Source organism: Alligator mississippiensis, chromosome 4 (genome assembly GCF_030867095.1).
Source record: "Alligator mississippiensis isolate rAllMis1 chromosome 4, rAllMis1, whole genome shotgun sequence".
Taxonomy (NCBI): Eukaryota; Metazoa; Chordata; order Crocodylia; family Alligatoridae; genus Alligator; species Alligator mississippiensis.
In genome coordinates this window covers 14,686,356-14,706,275 of record NC_081827.1, presented here as the reverse complement: position 1 = coordinate 14,706,275, position 19,920 = coordinate 14,686,356, and the positions used below count along the sequence as shown (strand labels likewise).

The 19,920-nt window shown below is 46.7% G+C and overlaps 1 protein-coding gene across 6 annotated transcripts in view; it reads left to right on the top strand.

Annotated features, from left to right (window-relative positions):
- Nucleotides 1-19,920, top strand: part of FRMD4A (FERM domain containing 4A) — a 283,978-nt gene that overhangs the window by 164,509 nt on the left and 99,549 nt on the right. For all 6 annotated transcript variants that reach the window (XM_019487548.2, XM_019487547.2, XM_014607558.3 and 3 more), the window contains exon 4: nucleotides 6,227-6,319. In XM_019487548.2, coding sequence (XP_019343093.1) covers nucleotides 6,227-6,319 — 93 coding nt within the window. The remainder of the gene's footprint in view (nucleotides 1-6,226; nucleotides 6,320-19,920) is intronic.

Genomic DNA, 19,920 nt, shown 5'->3' with positions numbered 1-19,920 from the left:
ATAGGAGGGAAACAGAAAACCAGAAATGTGGGCCGACTTGTGCAACGTCACTCAGCAAATCAGTAGTAGAGCCAAGAATAGGCCCAGATGACTCGATCTCAGTTTAGCAGCTTCTCCAATGGACTGTGATGCATCTCTGTAACGAAGTACTGATCCATTTTAGCAGTTCCTACATTACAATGAATGCCGGGGCCTTATGCTTCCTCCCAAAGGTATTTCCATTAAAGGGAAAGTTAATTTTAATGTGGGAAGGTTAAGGGAAGGTTAATTTTAATGTGGTTTTTTTTCCTATAATAGTTGATGGAAGCTAGAATAATCCATATTTAATCCTTACTCAAAGAAAACAACAGGAGCTGGTTTAGATGGGAGGTGAATCGGACTATTAATCCAAGGATATCAAATATCTTTAGAAACACTAATACTTGTAGATATACTTATCAGAAAACTGGACACTAACTAGCAAATGTCTATATCCAAATCCACCTTGAGGCAGTGTGTTCATTGACATGCTGTTTTCTGCTGCACAGGGTGATAAGAGAAAACAGAAACTATTGCATACAATTGACAGCATTGAACCAATGAACCAGAAGCCATACCCAGCCTATGTAGTAAATGTAGCCAATTTCTGTTTGCTAAAAGCAATTACACATTTGTTATTGATCCAACAATTTAACTTCAACCTGGCTATAAACAACAAAAAAATGATCAGGCTGTCATGGTACAGCCTGTTGGGTTTGCACCATTGCTGATGTGAATACTTGGATGTAAATTCTTAAATGGCAAAATCAATGGAGTTAATGAAGACAAAAGCCGTTATATGCCTCTTAAGTTCAGCTGTGCTGGAGAAGCATCTCCAGGCAGGAAAATATCAAGAGGATCTCACTGCAACCCGTCAGTGAGAAAAGAGTCATCAAGATTATTAGACAGCTAGGGTTAATTGTGATCCCTTTAATTGTGATGAATAGCTTGTAACTCCAGTTGTCCCATTGAGGACAGTGGGACAGCTTCTTCAGTGAAGAGCTGTGCAGAGTAATGATACTGGAAACTGGCCCCTAGACAGAGCATGTGTATTAGGTAGCAGATGCTAATGACCGTTCGCTGCTGCTGCTTTGTACATGTCAGAGTGGATGTGCCTTGGAAAACACAAGAATTAAGCAGCAACCTACCAGCGGGAAGTCCTCATTGATGAACCACTTTAAGCGGCAGTTGCATAGGCTGAGCTATTATGTGTTTGCAGTAAGTTAATAATAGTTCCCTGTAGAAGGTGCAACAGTGTCCTCTTTGCAGTTAGGTACCTTAGACATAAGCACGTTAAAAATCCCTGGATGCACCAGCATTTTGACTGGTTCTCCTGCCTTCTTAGTGACTTTCTCTCATCCTATTTTCGCTTCTTTATTACTCATAGAGTTATAATTAGAGCACCACAAAGGTACTATTACTGGTACATAAATGACAATATATTACTGTTTTGAGGTAATTATGGGAGACAGTTGCTTAGGCTAACAAGCAGAATGATGATCAGCTGCTTCCCTTAGCAGATCAATGAGTCTTTCCAAAAAAGAAAAAAAGTAAGCGACTACTTAAAGTGAGTGGCTGTCCTCTCTACCTTAGGGCTTTCCACCATTGGTGGGAATGACAGCATCTGCAAGGCAAACTTGTATGTTCCCCTTGAATAAAGACATGATTTTTTCAGCTTGCTGATTAGTGCTTTGTCAACACATTGACCTCATCTGTCACTGTAGTCATAAGCGTGTAATGCCATCAGCTGCTTTCAGTACTACTAACCCCAGCCATATAGACACAGCTGGACAAGGAGAGATTAAGGATACGATGTCTTCTTGGCTTTGGCTTCTTCTTGCTTTTGACAGTGCTTTGCCCACGGGCCCTCTTAGGTTGTATGCTTGTTTTTAAGCATGAGTTTAAGTAGGAATACATAATCTTGTCTGATTTCAACCTGCTTGTATACCATGACTTCTAAAGTCCAATATGAATTTCATTGCTCTTGGGTTCATAATATCCCACATGAGAGGCAACGTGGGCAAAAGGGTCCAATTGTGAGAAAAATGGGCAAGCAAAGGTCAAAATATGCACAAGTGACTAATCATTTTGGATGCCTCTATTTTTGTGCTGAGTGTCCAGTTTGGACCAGATCTAAATGGGCCTCCTTTTTCTGAAGGTGCTGAGCCTCCATCTTCTAAAACTCAGACCCTTAAAAATTACTCAATATAGGCACCCAAAAAATAGAAGCATCTACAGCTACTAACAGCTATGGAAAGTCTTGGACATTTTGTATATACTGTAGATGGAGACCTCCTTGAGATAGCCAGGCTTTTGGTACATACTTCCATTCCTAATAACAGTTCAGGCTTCCCTTTAGCTAAAAAAAAAATGTTCAAAATTAAGTTAACCTTGAGGAAAACCACACAAGTCTAAATCACAGGAAAAGGAAGATTTAGAAACTTGAGCTGGGTTTGCAGAACAAATGAGTATAATTATAGAAGGAAAGTTTGAAAAGCCTCAAATTGCATGAAGTTCACAGATCCCCATTGCCTGGCTCATAGCTGTAAGATGAGCAGAGAGAGTCATCTGAGAACTGAAGGCAAAATCAGTATGCAAACTCTAAGTCAGGGGTGGGCAAAGTCCAGCCCATGGGCCAGATGTGGCCCGCAATGGACTCCATTTCCCAGCAGCCCCTGCACACATGGCTGGGGCTGGTTTTCATGGAGACCCCAGCAGCAGCCCTGCTGTGATAGTGCAGGGCTGGGGTTTTTGTGGGGACCGGCCCCAGCAGTGCTGCCAGGGGCTGGGACAGGGATCTTGCAGCAGTGACAGCATGGTACAAAGCCGGAGCAGACCCACAATGTGAAGCCTGCATGCTCCGGACAGGGGCATGCAGGCAGTGGATCGCGGCTCTGCCCTGGCTCCTTGCAGCGGTGACATCATGGTCCAGAGCCAAGGCAAAGCCATAATCCACTACCTGCACACCCCTTCCTGGAGCATTTAGGCTGCAGATCACAGCTCTGCCCTGGCTCCAAACCATGCCGTCACCACTGCAAGATCCCAGCCTGGCCCCGGAGCAGCTCCCCACCCTGCCGCACACCATGCCAGTGCTATCACTGACTCAAGTGACCCCTTTGCCTCCTTTGTCCTGGTTATAGTGATGATCTTCAGTCTGGTGCAGAGGAAGGTTAGCTAGCTTGGACTTCAGTGGGAGTTCAATGTGGAGCCTGCCTAAGTGCTTTTGTAAATCACACTGGGCAACATCTGCACCTTGCTAAATCTGGTCCCCTGAGCCCTACTTTCCTGTCTGTAAAATGGGACAAGCCCAAACAAGACTCTTTGGAGTGTTCTTTGTGGTTTTCACAGGCTTGTTCACAGCTCTTATACTAGTAGGAGAAAAACCCCTTCCTAGGGTCACATTCTTCCCTCAGCGATTACCACTAACCCCAGTCAAAGTCAACAGAGCATCAGAAAGTTATGGAGATCACCAGTGCAAAATGCTGCCAAACGAAAACAGTTGGAAAGACTCTGCAAGGTGCAAAATAATGAGCCATTCCCAGCATGACAGAAGTCCAGAATAAATGTGTCACCAGGACTTGTCACAGCATCACATGCGATGATCACATGTATGTGATAATACCAGCTTGCCATGACAAGGAGCCGAAGACCCAGTGTCACCGGGATAATTTCCCTCAAGTGCATGTGGAGTTTTAGGAGCCGTAGAAGAAGCAGAGGGTGTAGTCTCCCAGTCCACGGCTTCTTCAGGATCTGTAGCTCAGGGGACCAGTACACATAGAAAGGATCGTTCTTGCCATTGTGCCCTACCAGCTCTCTGCCTCCGCTGGCAACATCCTTCACACAGCTGCATCTTAGCAGTCACAGTGTGGGGCCAAGGCAATCATACAGCATTCACTTCAGCTGATGTTTCCAACTGTAAATGGCACAGAGGCAAAGAGAACAGCGCAGGAGAAAGCAGCTGATCTTCAATTTTTACCTCCTCTGCCCTGAGTAGACTTCCTGGGTTAGGGGGGCTTGTGTGAGCCCTTACACAGAGCATGGGGCGGAGAGGAGACAACCACAGAGGTGGCCCCGTGACTACTCTGATCCACCCTCTGTCCCCTCCACCTGCAGAAAGAGTGGGAACAAAGAGGCCCTCAATCACCAGCTTGTTTTGTGCGCTCTCAAACTCACCAAGTACCTGATCCTCAACTCACAGCTGTCAACAGTACAGAAGTGAGCCCCGCAGGAGTTTCAAAGTGCTCAGATAATACAGTCAAGGGCATTGTACAAAGACAAGATACAGAGGTAGAATGGTTCCCCTTGGTCTGCGTGGCTGCATGGAGACGTACTTGTGTGATGCTCACCAAGCATCCAGTCCCACACTGCATTTCTGAGCCCGGGCAGCCATAAAGTACTGTGATGTTGGATGTCACCTACTGTAATAGTGTAACATGAGCTACAATGCCCAGAAGCCTCCAGGGGCCTGGAGGAATGAACTGCAATGTGCACTACAACTACTAGAAGGTGGCAGGGAGCAGGAGGAAGCAGAAGTATCAGCATTGGAGCATGGCTCGTGGTGGCAGAGAGATGGAGACAGGTGGCCAGAGTCAGAAGGAGCAGCAGAGCTAGGACTGCAAGCTGCGGCAGTGGGGCTCAGACATGGCACCCGGGCAGACAGCAATTAAGTATTTAATGGGACCAGAGACTGGTTTGGAGCCCTCCAGAGTTGTGGGCGAGTTTAAGATTCTCAAATGTATCTCTCACAGTGCTAGTGTTTTCTACCAGTTACCTCTTCTTGGGTGATTTCACTGTAGCATCACTGTTTACTTCCCGTTACTCAGCTCCTAAGTGTATGTAACTTAATGTTAACATTTATTTACCTTTGTCTGTCCCCTTCTCAGCCGGTTGGCTGGTGACCTTAATCCCCAGCATCACTTCTATAAAAGTGGGAACTACCCTTGCCACCTCCCTGTGCCAGTCCTTGGGGTTTTAAGGTTTGGTACAGGAACGTCAGATTGAATGCAGGAGATAAAAGCCCTGCTAAAACTACTGCTTTTACCTTTCTAAGGAGGAAAGCGGGGACTCTGCAAGCCTGGCAGCTACATTCAGCCACTATATTGCTGAATAGCTGCCATTTTTCAGGATTTAGTATTTCTTTTACAACAGAGTCGATCCAGTTGCCCTCATGGGCTGGGATTCGGGGGACCTGAGTTCTGTTACCAGCTTTGGCTCTGGTCTGCTGCGTGTTCAGGCACAAATCACTTCATCCCTCTTTCCTCGTGTATCTTTAGGCTGTCAGCTTTTTCAGGGTAGAGGCTGCCACTCCCTCTGGATGAAATCCTGGCCCTACTGCAATCAATAGCAAAATTTCCATCAGTGAAGTCCTCACACAAGAGGAGCCTTGGTAAAACTGCCAGTGACTTGGGTGGGGCCCTAAAAGTTTATGTGACATCTAATCCAATGCTGCCTTGACCTCATTTAGGGGCTCTAGATACTATTGTAATACAAATAATGGTATTTATATAGTGCTGCACATGCACACAGCAGCTAACAATATAAGGAATGTGACAACGACCTGAATTCTTGCCTGGGAAGGCTCAGGATGGAAAGGCACAAATGGATAAATTATAGAAGAAAGAAACAGAGACAGGTACCATCTAGGCAAGAAGAGAGCAGCATGTGGTAATTGGAGCTGGAACGTTTCATGGAACAGCTGTGTTTTTCAGGCGCGCTCTGAAAAAGGAAAGAAAAAGGCCTGGCAGGCACTGGGAGGCTATTCCAGGCATGCAGGGTGGTAAATAAACTGTCTGAGACTTTATGTGGCTGGGTCTGGCTTTGAGTGAAATATTACAGGCATTGTACAAACTCCTAACAATCAGGATTTTTAATGAAAATCCTGACAGACTTTTAATGACGGAGCCACACCAGGGGAACTAATAAAAAGTGACGCTCTTATCGTTTTGGTGGTCTGTCCTCTCATTCTGCGCTGCCAGCTCTCACCCTGACAGATTGAACTTTTGTCTATTAAATACTTGGGCTGAAATGTGGCCAAGATAATATTGCCTCTTTCTGTCAAACGTTTTCTGTGCATTTCTCAAGGATCATACAGTAGCCAAGAGCATACATCATACATGTTGGTTCCTTTTTTCACACCCTCAGCCCCCATTGCCATGTGTAGCAAGGAGCCTCTTATTTCTAATGAGCGCCTCTTCTCTTCTCTTGTTAGGGGACATTTAAACTGGCTTCAGCTGGACCGGAGAGTACTGGAACATGACTTCCCCAAGAAGTCTGGACCGGTGGTTTTGTACTTCTGTGTCAGGTAAGTGCCTGAGTGCAGGGTGCACAATTAAAATGACCCGTCAACAAAGTGAGCTTTTCCATTCTTGTTCTGCTTTTCCTAAGACTCCTGAGAGATGCATATAAACACAATAGCAACTGTTTACTCATGCATTTTTGGATCTCACTGGGGCTGATTCTTTCTGTCTTCGCAGCAGTATAAACCAGGAGCAGTTCTTTTGAAGCCAGCAGCCCTGGTGTAATGGGCACTTGAATGCCCTGCAGCATCGGTGGCTGCACTGCTGGTGGCACGTTGGCAGCTGAGCCAGCAGTGCAGCTGGTATTTTAGCACACCCTCCTGGGCCTGCACCTAGGGCTGATGCACCAGTAACCCTTTTCCCCCTTTGTTATGCTCACAGCAGCCCAGAAGGGTGAAGTCCTCTTGTTAGAAGTTAATCAGGTGTAACACAGACATTGGCTTCTCCCAAAGTGACGTTATAGCCCTCAAGCCTAACCTAGAGTAAGCAGCTCATTTTCATTCAGTTTGCCAACAGGAACATCATTTGGTGCCAACTGTCACATTGTTTAAACTAATTTATTTAATTTGGACACATCTGTAGTGAGAAACGTCTGAGACTACCAAGTTGTTGCTTTTGTACCACCTGAGTCACACCTTTTGGTTAGCATCAACCCAAGCTAGAGCTGAACTAGCCACCTGGCAGAAAAATGCCCATTTCCTCTTCACTGAACTATCCACTTCCTCCAGATTGCTCTGGTTAATGGCAAATGTTGTGTCAGCAAGGACACTAGGGGCCCTTGTACACGTGACAAATATTGCTGTAATTTGTTACGTAGCAAACTAAAATACATGGGATGTGTTTTAGTTTGCTACATAAAAAAGTAATTTAAAACAAAGTACACCACCAAACGTGTACACTGTTACACAATTAAATTGTTAAAAAGGGCAATTAAACCACTAAAGGGGTAATTTCATCACATATACAAGGACCCTTTTCCATTAGTGTAACTCCGTTGAAATCATGTGTTGTGCTCTACTCTCTTGTGTAATGGAGCATCTAACTTGGAAAAATTATGGGCATTTTGTGGCATTTTGTGGAGCTTAACAATGGAGGTGTGTTATGTTCCAAATTGTGAACGTATCTCCTAACAACATGTCAGTAATGAATGTACTCTAAAACCTGTATCTGAACAGAAGGGAATTCAAGCTCTCAAGTTCCACTAACTTCAAAGATTCTTCATCTTGAGTAATTGTGTGAGAATTACTAGAGGTTTTTGATGGGTATAAGTACAGTCATAATATAAAATTTTCTGTCTCTGAGGAAAATAGTTTCCAAGAAAAAATGGCTGCAATGCATTAGGCTGATGATTTTGCAGCTTGAAAGAATCAGGAGAAGGACTTGGGGTTTGAGATGGGCATATGAACAAAATTAAGTTGGGGGTTTTGGCTTTTTAATGGTATGCTTAGAACTAACCAGTGAAGTGATGCTGTGCTTTGTATGATGGCACTTTTCCATCTTGGTATTGCAGTATATTCAACATCAGCCTGGCTCATTCCATAGTACCCACAATAAATGAAGACTTACTATTAAATCACTCCCCTTAAGTCGGCTTTTCACTGCACTAATGCAATTATAGAGAAACATAAGGGATGGCTGACACTATTCTGCTATCTCCAAAACTTGCAGTCCCATATTCATTGTGAGAATCCCATTTCTGCTTGGACTGATTAAGAATATGAGTCCAGAGAAGACCTGATATGCCTTCAGATTTTAGGTTACTCTACTTGTGATATTTTAGATGCGTAGTATGAGAGAGGGGCCCAAATCTAAAATCCCTTACATAAAACTATTGACATCATGGGCAACTGGTGCCTCCTGAGTCTGGGGGGGCACCAGATCACTGATGGGGGGGGGATGTCCCCCAGTGGCCGATCTCAGACAAGGAGGGGGAGGTGGTCCCTCACCAGCCGATTGCTGAGCCAGTGATTTCGTGGCTGAAGCTTCCAGGGGATACAAAGCCGATCTCAGGGGGTGCACCCTACATGTCATCAATGATTGGCACCTTTCTCTAAAGGTGCTTTACCTAAACACATGGTGACTTAATAACAAGCTCATTAAAAAAGCGGAGCAGTATTCAGTAGTAGTGGTCCAAACACAATTGTCAAGCATGTTTTTGTCGAGTCAAGTTCAGAAGCCTTTACTTAGGCAAAAATCTGACTAAAGACAATGATAATTTTCCTGAAAAAAACTAATAACTGACTTCGGAAAATGAGCAGCAGTTTACTGTAAAACCATTGTATACATTTTATTTTAGAGGCAGGTAACCAACTGTAAGTATTACCATACAGATCATCTAAAAATGCTAATTTGTCTTGTTGCCGTATATGGCAATCAAGAAACCAGTCTACCATGGATAAAGAGGTATCTCTAGGGCTATGCATCTGTACAGCCGTACACTAAATGAATGACTGGTGTTTCTATAGTTGTGATTCATTTGGGAAAGGTCAGAGTTCAGTTACCAAGGAAGGGGAAGTTGAAATACATGCCGACCAGTGAGTTGTGCTTTCACCCATGGTTGTAATGAGTATCCTGGTACATCAGGCTGAAACATGAAACATAATGGTATGCCAGGTGCTTTGAGAACTAGTAATGGGTTTTATTTACCTCTGGTTCTCTTGTGTGATAGGCCTGGGGCAAGTTGGCAACGCTCTCGCAGCATGTAACAGGTGCCCATCACAACACTGATCTGGGCCAAAAGAAAAGGAGAGGCAGTGGAGTATTCTCCTACCAGCTGAAAAGGCCTTGTGTGGGTATTACCCAGTAGTTTGAGCTGATGTCTTCTGGTTTTGTTTCTGAAACTGAAGCAAGCCCTGATAATGGGGACGTGAAGATTCTTTTAGTTGGGACGCTTGTCTTTCCTTCCTCGGGTAGCAAATGTGCGCTGGCTGACATGACCTCCTCCTGCTAACACCTAGAGGTTTAGCTTGGGTTGTTTGGATCTCAGTTCTCTCCCCACAGGCTGCAACAGGAAGACTTTCTCACTGTGAGGGTGGTTATCCATTGGACCAGGTTGTGGGATCTCCATCCCTGGAAATTTTCAAGAGGAGGTTAGGCAGATGCTTGGCTGGGACGATTGCGTCAGGGAGGATCCTGCCTTCAGCACAGGGCTAGACTAAATGACATCATGATGTCCCTTCCAGCCCTCTTTTCCTAATAAAGAGACATCTGGGGCATCTTTTGTTGGCTTCTGCAGAGGTGTTGCTGTTATGGCACATGTCACATATTGTTCGTCATTAGTGACACAGTTTTCATAGAAGACTGAGTAAATGCATGTGGCTCCATCTGCTGTATTACCTGCACTTGAATTCAACAAAGCCTGAATGAACATGAGTATCGAGGGATATCAATACCAATCATTCACAGCACCAGTTGTTCATTATAGAGAATTCTGTTTTCTGTACCAATATTTAAGGATTGTGCATCTACTTCTCTTGTATTTTTAAATGTATAATTCACCCAGGCTGTTAAAGACCCAAATCTTTAGGCGAGAGTAGGGAGATGGTAATTAAGGGGGAAGGGAAAGCTGAGGAAGAAATGTTTTTCTCTTTCATGTGACTATCAAATTTTATTCATCCTTAAAATGCCTGCAGCAGTCTGGTGAGTAAAGTGACCACCAAAGAAATGGTTCAGATTGCTCCATATTTATTTGTAAAAGAAAGAAACTTCGGGGGGGGGTGGTCATTGGGGGTGGGGAGGAAATGGAGGAATCTCCAAAACAAAATGTAAAGGTCTCTTTCAAAGATAAATTTTCCTCCTTGTATTTGATTCTCTTGGATAATGCTACAGTCACCTTGCTACACGCTCCCGTAGAGCATAGCACTGCTCTGGATCCCATGTCATGTGCCATCACCTCCTTACAGTGCCCTTCTGCTGTCTGCATGGGACAGACGGGGCAATCCCTGCGTGTAAGAATGAATGAACACCCACCAAACACTCAACCAGAAGCAGGGGCAGGCCTGTGACAAAACGCTTCATCCTCCCTGGACATCCCGCAAAGTGGCTGTTCTCATATGACAACAAAACCACAAAAAACAAACTTGAACAGGAAATTGTGGAGCAAGAAATCATCCGCAGACTGGATTGTGTTAAGTACGGTCTAAGCCAAGACTGTGATTTTTTATCCCATTACCTGGATTAGCTTGTATAAACCCTATGTCCCTCAGTGGGTTAACTGCTTTGATTTTCTCTCTCCTACCCACCCTGCCTCTCCCAACAGTGCCCCCTTTATTCCTTCCCCCTTCCCTATGTATTCTAATTACTGCTTTCTATTTAGCAACTTTGCTTTCTGCACCTGATAAAGTAAACCCTCTGTTTGCAAAAGCTGATGCTGTACATCGCTGATTTTGTTGCAGATCTACCCTGTTTTCCGCTTACGCTCTTGTCCATTACAGGACCAAAAATCGCCCTGCCCCCCTTTCAAAATCAGGGCTCTCCTGCAGGTTTATTGAGCAATATTTGTTTACAAGGCGCAGTTCCACCCTTGCACACTTAGGCAATTCCCACTAAAGCTGCTTCACCTGTCTGTATTAGATTTTTATGCAGTACTCATCTGGAAGGTTTCTGATGGAAAGTACACAAATGTCTGAGGGCAGAATTGGTTGGGCAGATGTGAACTGTTCCACAGCTGCTATTGTGCAATATAATTTTATGATACTATCTGTTAATATCCCTTTATATGCGTACTAGCCCATCAGAGCCGCATACGAGAGACAGAGAGAGAGGTGCCCTGGAGCAGAGAAAGGGGGAGTGATGCACTGTCCTATCAGCCATCAGCTCTCATCTGAGCATCAGCATCCAGCCTCCCTTTCTTTTTTCAAAAAATGTATGCAGGGATTGATGTAAATATTTTTTTAAAACCCCATGAGATCCATTCTCTGCACCATTCAAGTAAAACAGATAAGCTTGAGAGGCAGGACAATGTCCAGTGGAGGGAGTGATGGAGGTGATAAAGGAGGAGGGAGGGAAAGGGTGCTTGCAGAAGTAGACTTCAGGGAGGTATTTGAAAGCTGAAGCTTGGCGAATGAGTACAGGAAGACTGTACCCAACATGGGGGCAGCATGATAGAAGCCACGCAGCCACGTGTGGAGACCCAGACGGCCATAAGGTGAAAGGCTTAGGAAGGGAGCAGGAAGCAAGACGGAGCCACTGAATTGGTGATGTCAGCCATACAGGGAGAACAGGTGAGGCATTAGTATTTTGGCCCAGCCTGGAGGGCCAGAGAAGAAGACAAAGTTGTGTTACTCAACCTGATAGTCGGGTAACACAGTTTCAGGGTAAAAGACGACTATGGCACAGATGAATTAGCCTCTAAACAGCAAAGTTTGTCTTAATTTTCAGTAAATTCTTAGCTTTAAACAACAACCTTGGTGTTGTGTGGGTTCAGCAATCTCTTTGCAGGGAATATGCGAACAGAAAGTAGACAGGGTGGAACTGATTCATTTGCCTTTGGGAAATTTGTTACAATTTTCTCAATTTACATGTACAAACACATTGTATTTTCCAGTCCAGCTCCTTTCTGGTGAGTATTCCCATTCCCATACCTTCACCAGTACAGCTAGTTTGCTACAGAACTAATCTCACTAAGTCAAAATACTGGTCTCGTGGAATGAGCTGTTGCTTCAGGTGAGGAGGTAGTGTCCTGGATGCTGTGAAAGACTCTTGAACACTATGAGAGCTGTATCCCTGGAAGAACTATACTCCCCCAAAAGAAGCATAGTTGGCCATTATGAATCCTTCAAATGAAGCTTGTGATGCCCATTGATTATTACTGGATGGGCTACAGGTGAGCATGTGAGACGGGGCTCTTGGCTCACTGCACATAGCAAGCGAAACCCATCGCTGGGTTACTCTGGCTGCTGTAGAACAAGAGGGCCTCAAGTGGTAGCAGCACTGAAATCCAAGATCCATGGTGTTACTGTGCATATTACCAGGAACATCTACATGTTCACTGGACTTGCTTAAGCAAGTACCAAATGACTGCGCAGTAACCACAGTTAATGTGCAGTCCCAGCGCTGCATGGGTCATTTCCAACACTACAGTGCAGGAGCGTCAGCATCACTGTTCATGCCCGCCGATGCTACAGCAACATAGCGTCTTGTGTAGATGCGCCCACCTTGTACTAACTTAGCTCTATCTACAGTGAAGGTTTGCCCCAGTTCACTAGTGGGTTACACCTGAGATTCCTGTGTTTCACTGGGGTTGGATCCAAGAACTACAGATACATTACATTTGCAGCTGCCCATTAGCGCTGTGCGAAACAGCACCATTTTGTTTTGACTTCCATTTGGCCGTTTCGATGGAGCAGTGTTTCATTTCGAGTTTCGTTTCAAAACCACCATTCTGTTTTGTTTTGTTGAAACTGTTTCGACGCTATTTCAACATTTCACCCATAGGCTATAATGGGGAAGCATGAAATTGCCTGTAACTTTGTCATTTCCTGCCTGATTTGGATGGAACTTGCAGGGATGGTAGCTCCTTCTGAGGCCATGAAGCTGCCACGTTTCAAGGAGATTGGTACAGGGGTTTCTGGGAAACTGCACCTCAAACTGTTCAGAGCAAAACTTGTGTCACTTGTAAGCATGAAGGCACAGAGAAAGCTCAGTTCAAACAATGCTTTTTATGCTGTTTTTTTGTTCCTCCCCCAGAGTACAGGGATTGGAAGGGGCCTCAGGGAAGGATCACAGTCACTGGCCAGCTACAAAGTCAATATGAGAGCAGTCCTTCCCCCCTCCTCCCCCTCCCTCTCCTTACTTTCTGGTTCCCTGCAAGCAGGCTCAGCTTCGAAACTCGAAACGTTTCAAAACTTTCAAAATGTTTCGACTGCCCTTGTTTCGTTTTGAGGCTGTTTCAAAGCCTTTTGTTTCATTTTGATTTCGCTGTTTCGAGCTTGAAACAAATTGAAACAGCGTCAAAACGAAACAGCCAGTGAAATTTCGCGCAGCCCTACTGCCCATACAGGAGAGCCAGTGAGGACCAGCAATGTGAGTAAGACTTACATAGGGACCCAAAGACATGTTTGAAAACAGCATATTGGAAAGCTTAAGAGAAACAGAAATTGGTGAGCGAGGCTTGTTCCACAGATTCACAGAAGTTTAGGGCTGGAAGGGAACTTGTGAGATCATCGGGTCCAGCCCCCCTTCTCTGGGCAGGAAAGGTGAAATTGAGACATGTGCATACATCAGTCGCACATCCTACAGAAGTCCCCAGACCAGGTAACAGTCAAATAGTATGCAGCGGCCACCCTGTCTTCACCTCTTTCCAGGTCTCCTGATATCTCCTGCCCTTCTCTGTCTGCTGTATCACGGGGTGACCTGTGCATCAGCTGTGCCTGCCTGAACACTTCCTTCCCTACAGAGTTACAGAGTGCACACATTGATGGGCTCCTCACCCTTGACACCTTCTATCAGTTAGCATTAACATCTCTTACTGCTTTGGAAAAAAGTGGGTAAGACGGGGCAGGAACTTTGCAGTGATCAGTGCTTTGCTGCTTCCAAAGACCCCCAAGCAATTTGCCTGCTCTGCACATGTGTGCAGTTCATTATGTCACTTGTTCACCACGGCATGACTGATTTTATTACTAGGACTTCTTAAATACCGATCGCTTTAAGCACTTATGCCAAGCTTTTTCACTCTCGGGCCTCTGACTCCATGTACCTCCTGCTTGCATCGGAGCACTGCTGTTTCCATTAATGACTACACAGTGATGTCACTGTATAGCTTTTCTCCTTAGCATAGATAGCTATATAAGGGCTGTGATTTTCATTGGTGCCCTTTACACTGGTTTCAAGTAGAGGTTACTTCTTCCAATGTTAATGCAGCTTTGTCTGTCTACACTAGGGATTTGTATTGATAACTGGTTACTAGTATCTGAAATTAGTAGTCAAAGTTCCAGTGTGCGTGATGCTCTAAGCTACTTTAGTTTTTTCCGTCCTCTTCTCAATCCAGTGTTTAAAGCGATATTCCACTATTAGAAAAGAACCGTTTTGAAAAAGCATCTAGGAGCAGCTGTCACTCTAACCAAAAGAGGAGCCAAGATGCTAATGAATGTATTGTCCTTTGGGCTAAATGGACCTACCGCCTTGTTGCTGAAGTGTGCTACCACCTCCAGGCTGGCCAGAGGATGTATAAGGGACATGGTTTCATGGGATCCTCAGTCCTCATCCGTGCTAGAGTAACTTATGCAGCAGTCACAACACGTCACTGTTACGTGTGTCATTCACATCTACTCGGTTGCACAGGTGTTTGAGGAATTAGACTAAGGGGCAGTGTTGACAGCAGCTTGCTGGGGCACAGTTCTGTGTCTATAACCACACTAAATTAACCAGAGCAAGTTATTTGTCTCGTACATAATGGCATATGTTTATCCATCTACGCTTTTTACTGCATGAGAGAATGAGGTTTAATGTTCAGATGCATTCTGATTGCCAGCCCAGCTTTATTGATGGCAACATACCTGGAACTGATTGCCTTTATACAGTGCAGTGTGGTTTCATGGTGAGAACATGGCACTGGGCTGGGAGGAGTGGGGATGGCTTCTGAATCCATTTCTGGACCAGGCTGTAAGAGTGAAAGAAAAAGAAGCAGGAACTGAGACTAGCAGGAGAGCAGACAGTTAACAGTGTCATCCCCACTGCCTTGCTCCTTCTTCCCTCACAGGCACATCTCTGCCTGCCTCAGCCACATTGTCATGGGTCAGAAAAACAGGGTCAGCCAGTCAGTCTCACAGCCCAGAGGCAGTGCTCTCCCAACGCATTTAAACTGACGCTTCTGGGATGTGCTTAGAGTGCAATATACCCTAGTAGCCTCACATAAGACTGCGGGTCCATTATACAAGGTGCTGTACCTTCTAGGAATAGGCAGTTCCTGCCCCAAACCACTTACAGTCTAGCATAAAGACCAGGGCTAACTACAGATGATCAAAAAGCCTTAGGCTGAATTGATTCAATCTAGGCAGCTTCCTCTAAGCTGCATAGGTTGAACCGATAACCAACTGAACAGACATTCAGTTTTCAATTGGGAAAGGCCGGGGGAGGTCTGCACTGCCAGGCCAGGAGGCAGGGGGTGCTACAGCACGTCTCCCAGCCTGCTGGCCATTGCCAGCTTGGGTGGCCATTCGTCCGGTTTTATAGAGGACAGTCTGGTTTTCTGGTCCTCTGTCCTCTATTGATATGAAACCGGGCGACTTTATGTCCTTTATTTTTCACTGCTCGGTCCCTCCCCACCGCTGCCAACACCACTGCAGCCGCCTGCAGGAGCTCCCTGCTCAGCCCGGTCCCACCGCCAACACCACCGTGGCTGCCTGTGGGAGCTCACCGCTCACCGCCGCCACACACCCACCACCAACACTGCCACTGACTGCTGCCTACAGGAACTCGCCGTGCTCCCCCAGCCTTGGGAGGCACGTGACAATCATGGTGGTGGGGACAGTTGCGCTAAATGCAACTGTCCTCTATTCTTGATGTACCTCAATTGCCAGCCCAGCCAAATACCCCCAGCCCCTGATGCCCCCCACCCACAGGGGGTTAAAGAGCCCCCTGCCTGGGTGCTGGCCCACCTTGGGGGAGCCTCCCCCTCAGGTGGTATTCCCCCAGCCTGGGTTCGCCAGCCCAGGCAGCCCTGGGGAGACATGGGGAATTCCCCCCACCCCCCTCCCAGCCCCTGATTGCTTCAGCCGCTGCCACAGAAGGGATGCAACCCAGCATGGGGGTACTGGGGAGCCCCTGCCTTGTGGGGGGGGGGGCTTCCCCACCACCCCAACCCAGGGTCCCCAGCCCAGGGCAGCTCCAGGGACCTGAGGGGAATTTGGACAGGCAGCAAGGGCAGGTGGGAGTGCTGGTGCCCCCCCTGAGAGTGCCGGCCAGGGAGTGGGGGCACCAGGAGAAGCGATCCCTGTGGTCCCCGGCTGGCATTTCTGGGTTGGTGCGACACTTCCAAGTCAGTGCAGTCAACCGTGGCTCCCCCCGTCCCCCTTCACTGACTGGCTGCAGTGTGATCGGCCATGGAAGGACATCCCCCGCCCCCCCCAGTTGCTGACTGGCCACTGGGGGGGCAAGTGCCCCCCTGACTCAGGAAGCACCTGTCGCCTATGCAACCAGGTTTATCTTCAACTGGTTTTGGTCATTTTGAAAGGGGTTTCTGTGCACTGAACTTATGTTCTGTTACAGGTTTAAACCAGTTTCCAATCACTTAAACCAGTTCATGTGTAACTTCTGTCCCTAGACAGGGAGGATGTGTCATGGATCCCTAGAGGTCCATTCACCCGCTGGGGATACGACACACGTTCACCTCCCTATTCGGACAGTCACCCTGTGCCAGGAGCTGTCAGGCCACTCCTCCTGCCTGCCTCTCTGCCTTGGTTGTTGTAAGGGGGTAAGCTTTGCTGCCCCGGGGCCTGTGGGGACTCACCAAGGGGATTCCCAGCCTCATCTGTGCAGCCAGTTTCTGCTGAGGTTGGAGGCACCAGAGACTGGACCCTCTCCCCATATTCATCCTGTGCAACACCCCCACAGGTAGGAAGCTGTAGAAATTGTAGCAAAAGTAAGAGCATTATTAAACCTGTGCTCATGACCAAGTCCCACCCAGCTGCCCCACACAGATTTCTCCCGCACTGACTTGCCCCATCCACAAATGCTGGCTGAGCTTTGCTATAAAGCAGATATCTTTTTACAGCTGGGTGTTAAACCTGTTTCTTTGGCCTGTGCTTGCTCTGGGAAAGGCCCCACACTCACTCTGCTGAACATGCCGCCTGGCTAGCCACAAAGCATAAATACAGTCACTCAGACTTTGTTTGCATCTCGCTGAAATAAAAGACTCCCTACAGACAATTTATTGCTGCCCTCCCAGAGCGGCCCCATGCTTTATCCACCATGGGGAAAGGGTAATAAATTGCCTGTGGGAAGGCTTCGCTCCTCAGAGTCTCTTTAAAGGTATGAGAAACTTCTATCCAGCCAGAAGATTTACTTGTGCAAGGACTGACCTTTGAGCAAAGGAGCTAATGGAGCTTTTGCTGCTTACCACACGCATCCCTGTGCTGAGCCATCCATTACACACACATCTTAAAAGCAGTTTCACTCTGGAGCCCCATAACATCATTTCTGGTTTTTGCTTAACTCGAATACATTTATAGAAGCGAGCTGTGTTCAGAGAAAGGCATAAATAGTTTTTCCTTCTTCCTTTCAATTAAGTCACCCAGGGAGAGAAAGGGGGGGTGGGAAATAGTAATGTAATAGAGTAAAAAATAGTAATTCCAGTGCTTTCGGCCCCATTTGGAAACCTCAGGCCCATGTCAGCTCTCATGTTGTGACACCATTAGATAATGTAATTGCAGGCACTATGCAAAAAGTAAGGATTTTTGGCAGGTTGGCAGGATAAGAATTAAACCTAATTTTGTCCAGCCAATGATACTTAAGCAGATGGTTAAGCAGAAACACTTTGAGTCAGTGAAAGGCAGGCAGATCTCATCTCCATTCCCTACATCTATAGTGTAATCGCACCCTAACCAAGTGGATGTAAAATGCTATCAGCAGCGTAAGTGGAGATGTCTGATCTGGGAGCGTTGTACAGATCCAGACGTCCTGATCCTTAGAGCAGCCTTATCAGAAACCAGTTACCTCCAATGCAGTGCAGGATGGGCTAGTGGATGGCACTGGTTACCAAAACACCTGGATTCTAGTCTTGCCTGTTGTTGACTCATTGTGTCTGATTCATCTTTGTCTTGCAACAGGTTAGATTCTGTATTCTGCTTTATGGCAATTCTACTTGGCTACAGTAGGAGCAAGCCATTGGAGAGTGGGGAGCAGTGTAACCTCGACTGTCCCTGTCCCTACTGAAAGAAAGGGCAGATCTCCCTGACTTGAGTGGAACTAGGATTTCACCCAAAATGTCTGTTCAGGTTGCCCATCTGTGAAACAGCATCAAAAGGGTTTTCTGAGGCTTAACTGACTAATATTTCTAAAGTGCCTGGAGCTCCTCAGATGAACGGTGCTCTACCAGTGCAAAGCAGTACTGGAATGACGTACAGGCCACCCACTTGGTTACCTGGTGCAGCTGAGTGATTGCTTTTGGTAGAAAACCTAAGACCACCCAGCTTGGAAAGCAAGCAGCCAGTTTGAGCTTGAGGCCACATTAGGGAATTCCCCTTCTGGACCTCCTTTCCCATTCAGATGTTGTAAACCAGCTGCTGGAGAGGAGATGGGGACGGTGGTTATTTGCACTAGCTCTGCCTCCCTCCTCTGCTGAATCAGCTCGGTCAATCCTGTCTTCCACCAGGGAGCTCAGAGAAACAGCACAAACTCCAGCACCCGGTGTGCATTACCCGATTGCTTTCCTCTACTGAAGGAGGGCTGTGGAGGAAGAGTTTCATACTGAACCTTGCTGTGTTTCCCCAAGCAGAGCTGGAAAGGTGCTGGCTGCAAGGTAGCAGCTCCTGAAGATCTGGGACTTGATGAGGCACGGCAGGGACAGCTCTGCTTTCCAGAACCCGCCAAGCTGCTTTTGCTGCTCCATTGTTTTCAGCGGATGACCCTGGAGGTCTGTGCCCAGAAGAGCTTACGTGAAGAGGACTCATGCTAAAGTCAGCCTGTTTGAGATCTGGCCTCAATGCTGTGGAGGAATGAACTCCTGAATCTTCCCCAGATCTTTCCTTCTCTGGAACAGCTGCTTTAATCACGAAGCCTTTAGCTAGCACTTTCCATCCCCCTGAAAACTACTGCCCTTTAAGGAGACGGTCATTCACCAGCCTACAGGAGGTTTTATGGAGGAACATTTGGCCAGAAGCTTTCCTGTCCTTGCACCACTGGGTGCGGGGAAGAACCATGCACTTGTCCCCACCCCACCTGTCACAGACACCTGCCCCTTCCTCCCACCCCTGCCTCATCCTGGAGTGGTTGTAGATCCCCAGGCCCAGTGGATGGCTGTCGGGCAGATGGCTCCACTGAGGTGGCTGAACCTCATACCACCTGCATGGTGAGGTTCATTCAGAGCTTGCTGTAAAGCCAGTGAGAGCCTTTCTGCTGAAGTCCTTTGGCTTCCTTACAAAGACCCCCTTCAGGTTGCAGGTCAGAAGTGTGCGTGGGCCTAAATAAGAGGGTCAGTTGGCTAGTTGGGGAAACTGAGGCACAAAGCTTAACAGGCCTTCCCAAGTCACACTTTTTATCATTAGCAGAGATGGGACCTGAACATCCTAGTTGCCAGCATCGCTGCTTCCGCTACAGGTCCATCATTTTCAAAGCCCTGATAAAAGCACATTGATGGATGCACCGTGGCTTGATCTCTCACTGCAGGAGAAGAAGGTGGGAGAAGATATAAGCCAGGGCTTTCGAAGATGAGATCACCTTCAGAGTGAAAACCCAAATCTTGCGGCTGCCCGGTGATGAGATGAAAGCTGACACAGCTCCCTCTCTCCAAGTGAGGGCTCCTACATGCCAGTACCAAATTGCCAGTCATTAGCTTTGATTGCTGGTATTTGAGAGCAGAATGAGACCAGCTTCACGCAGCGGCGGAGGGACAACCCAGCTTCTCTAGCCTTAGGGGGAGGGAGGTGCTGGTGACCACACTGATGTGCAG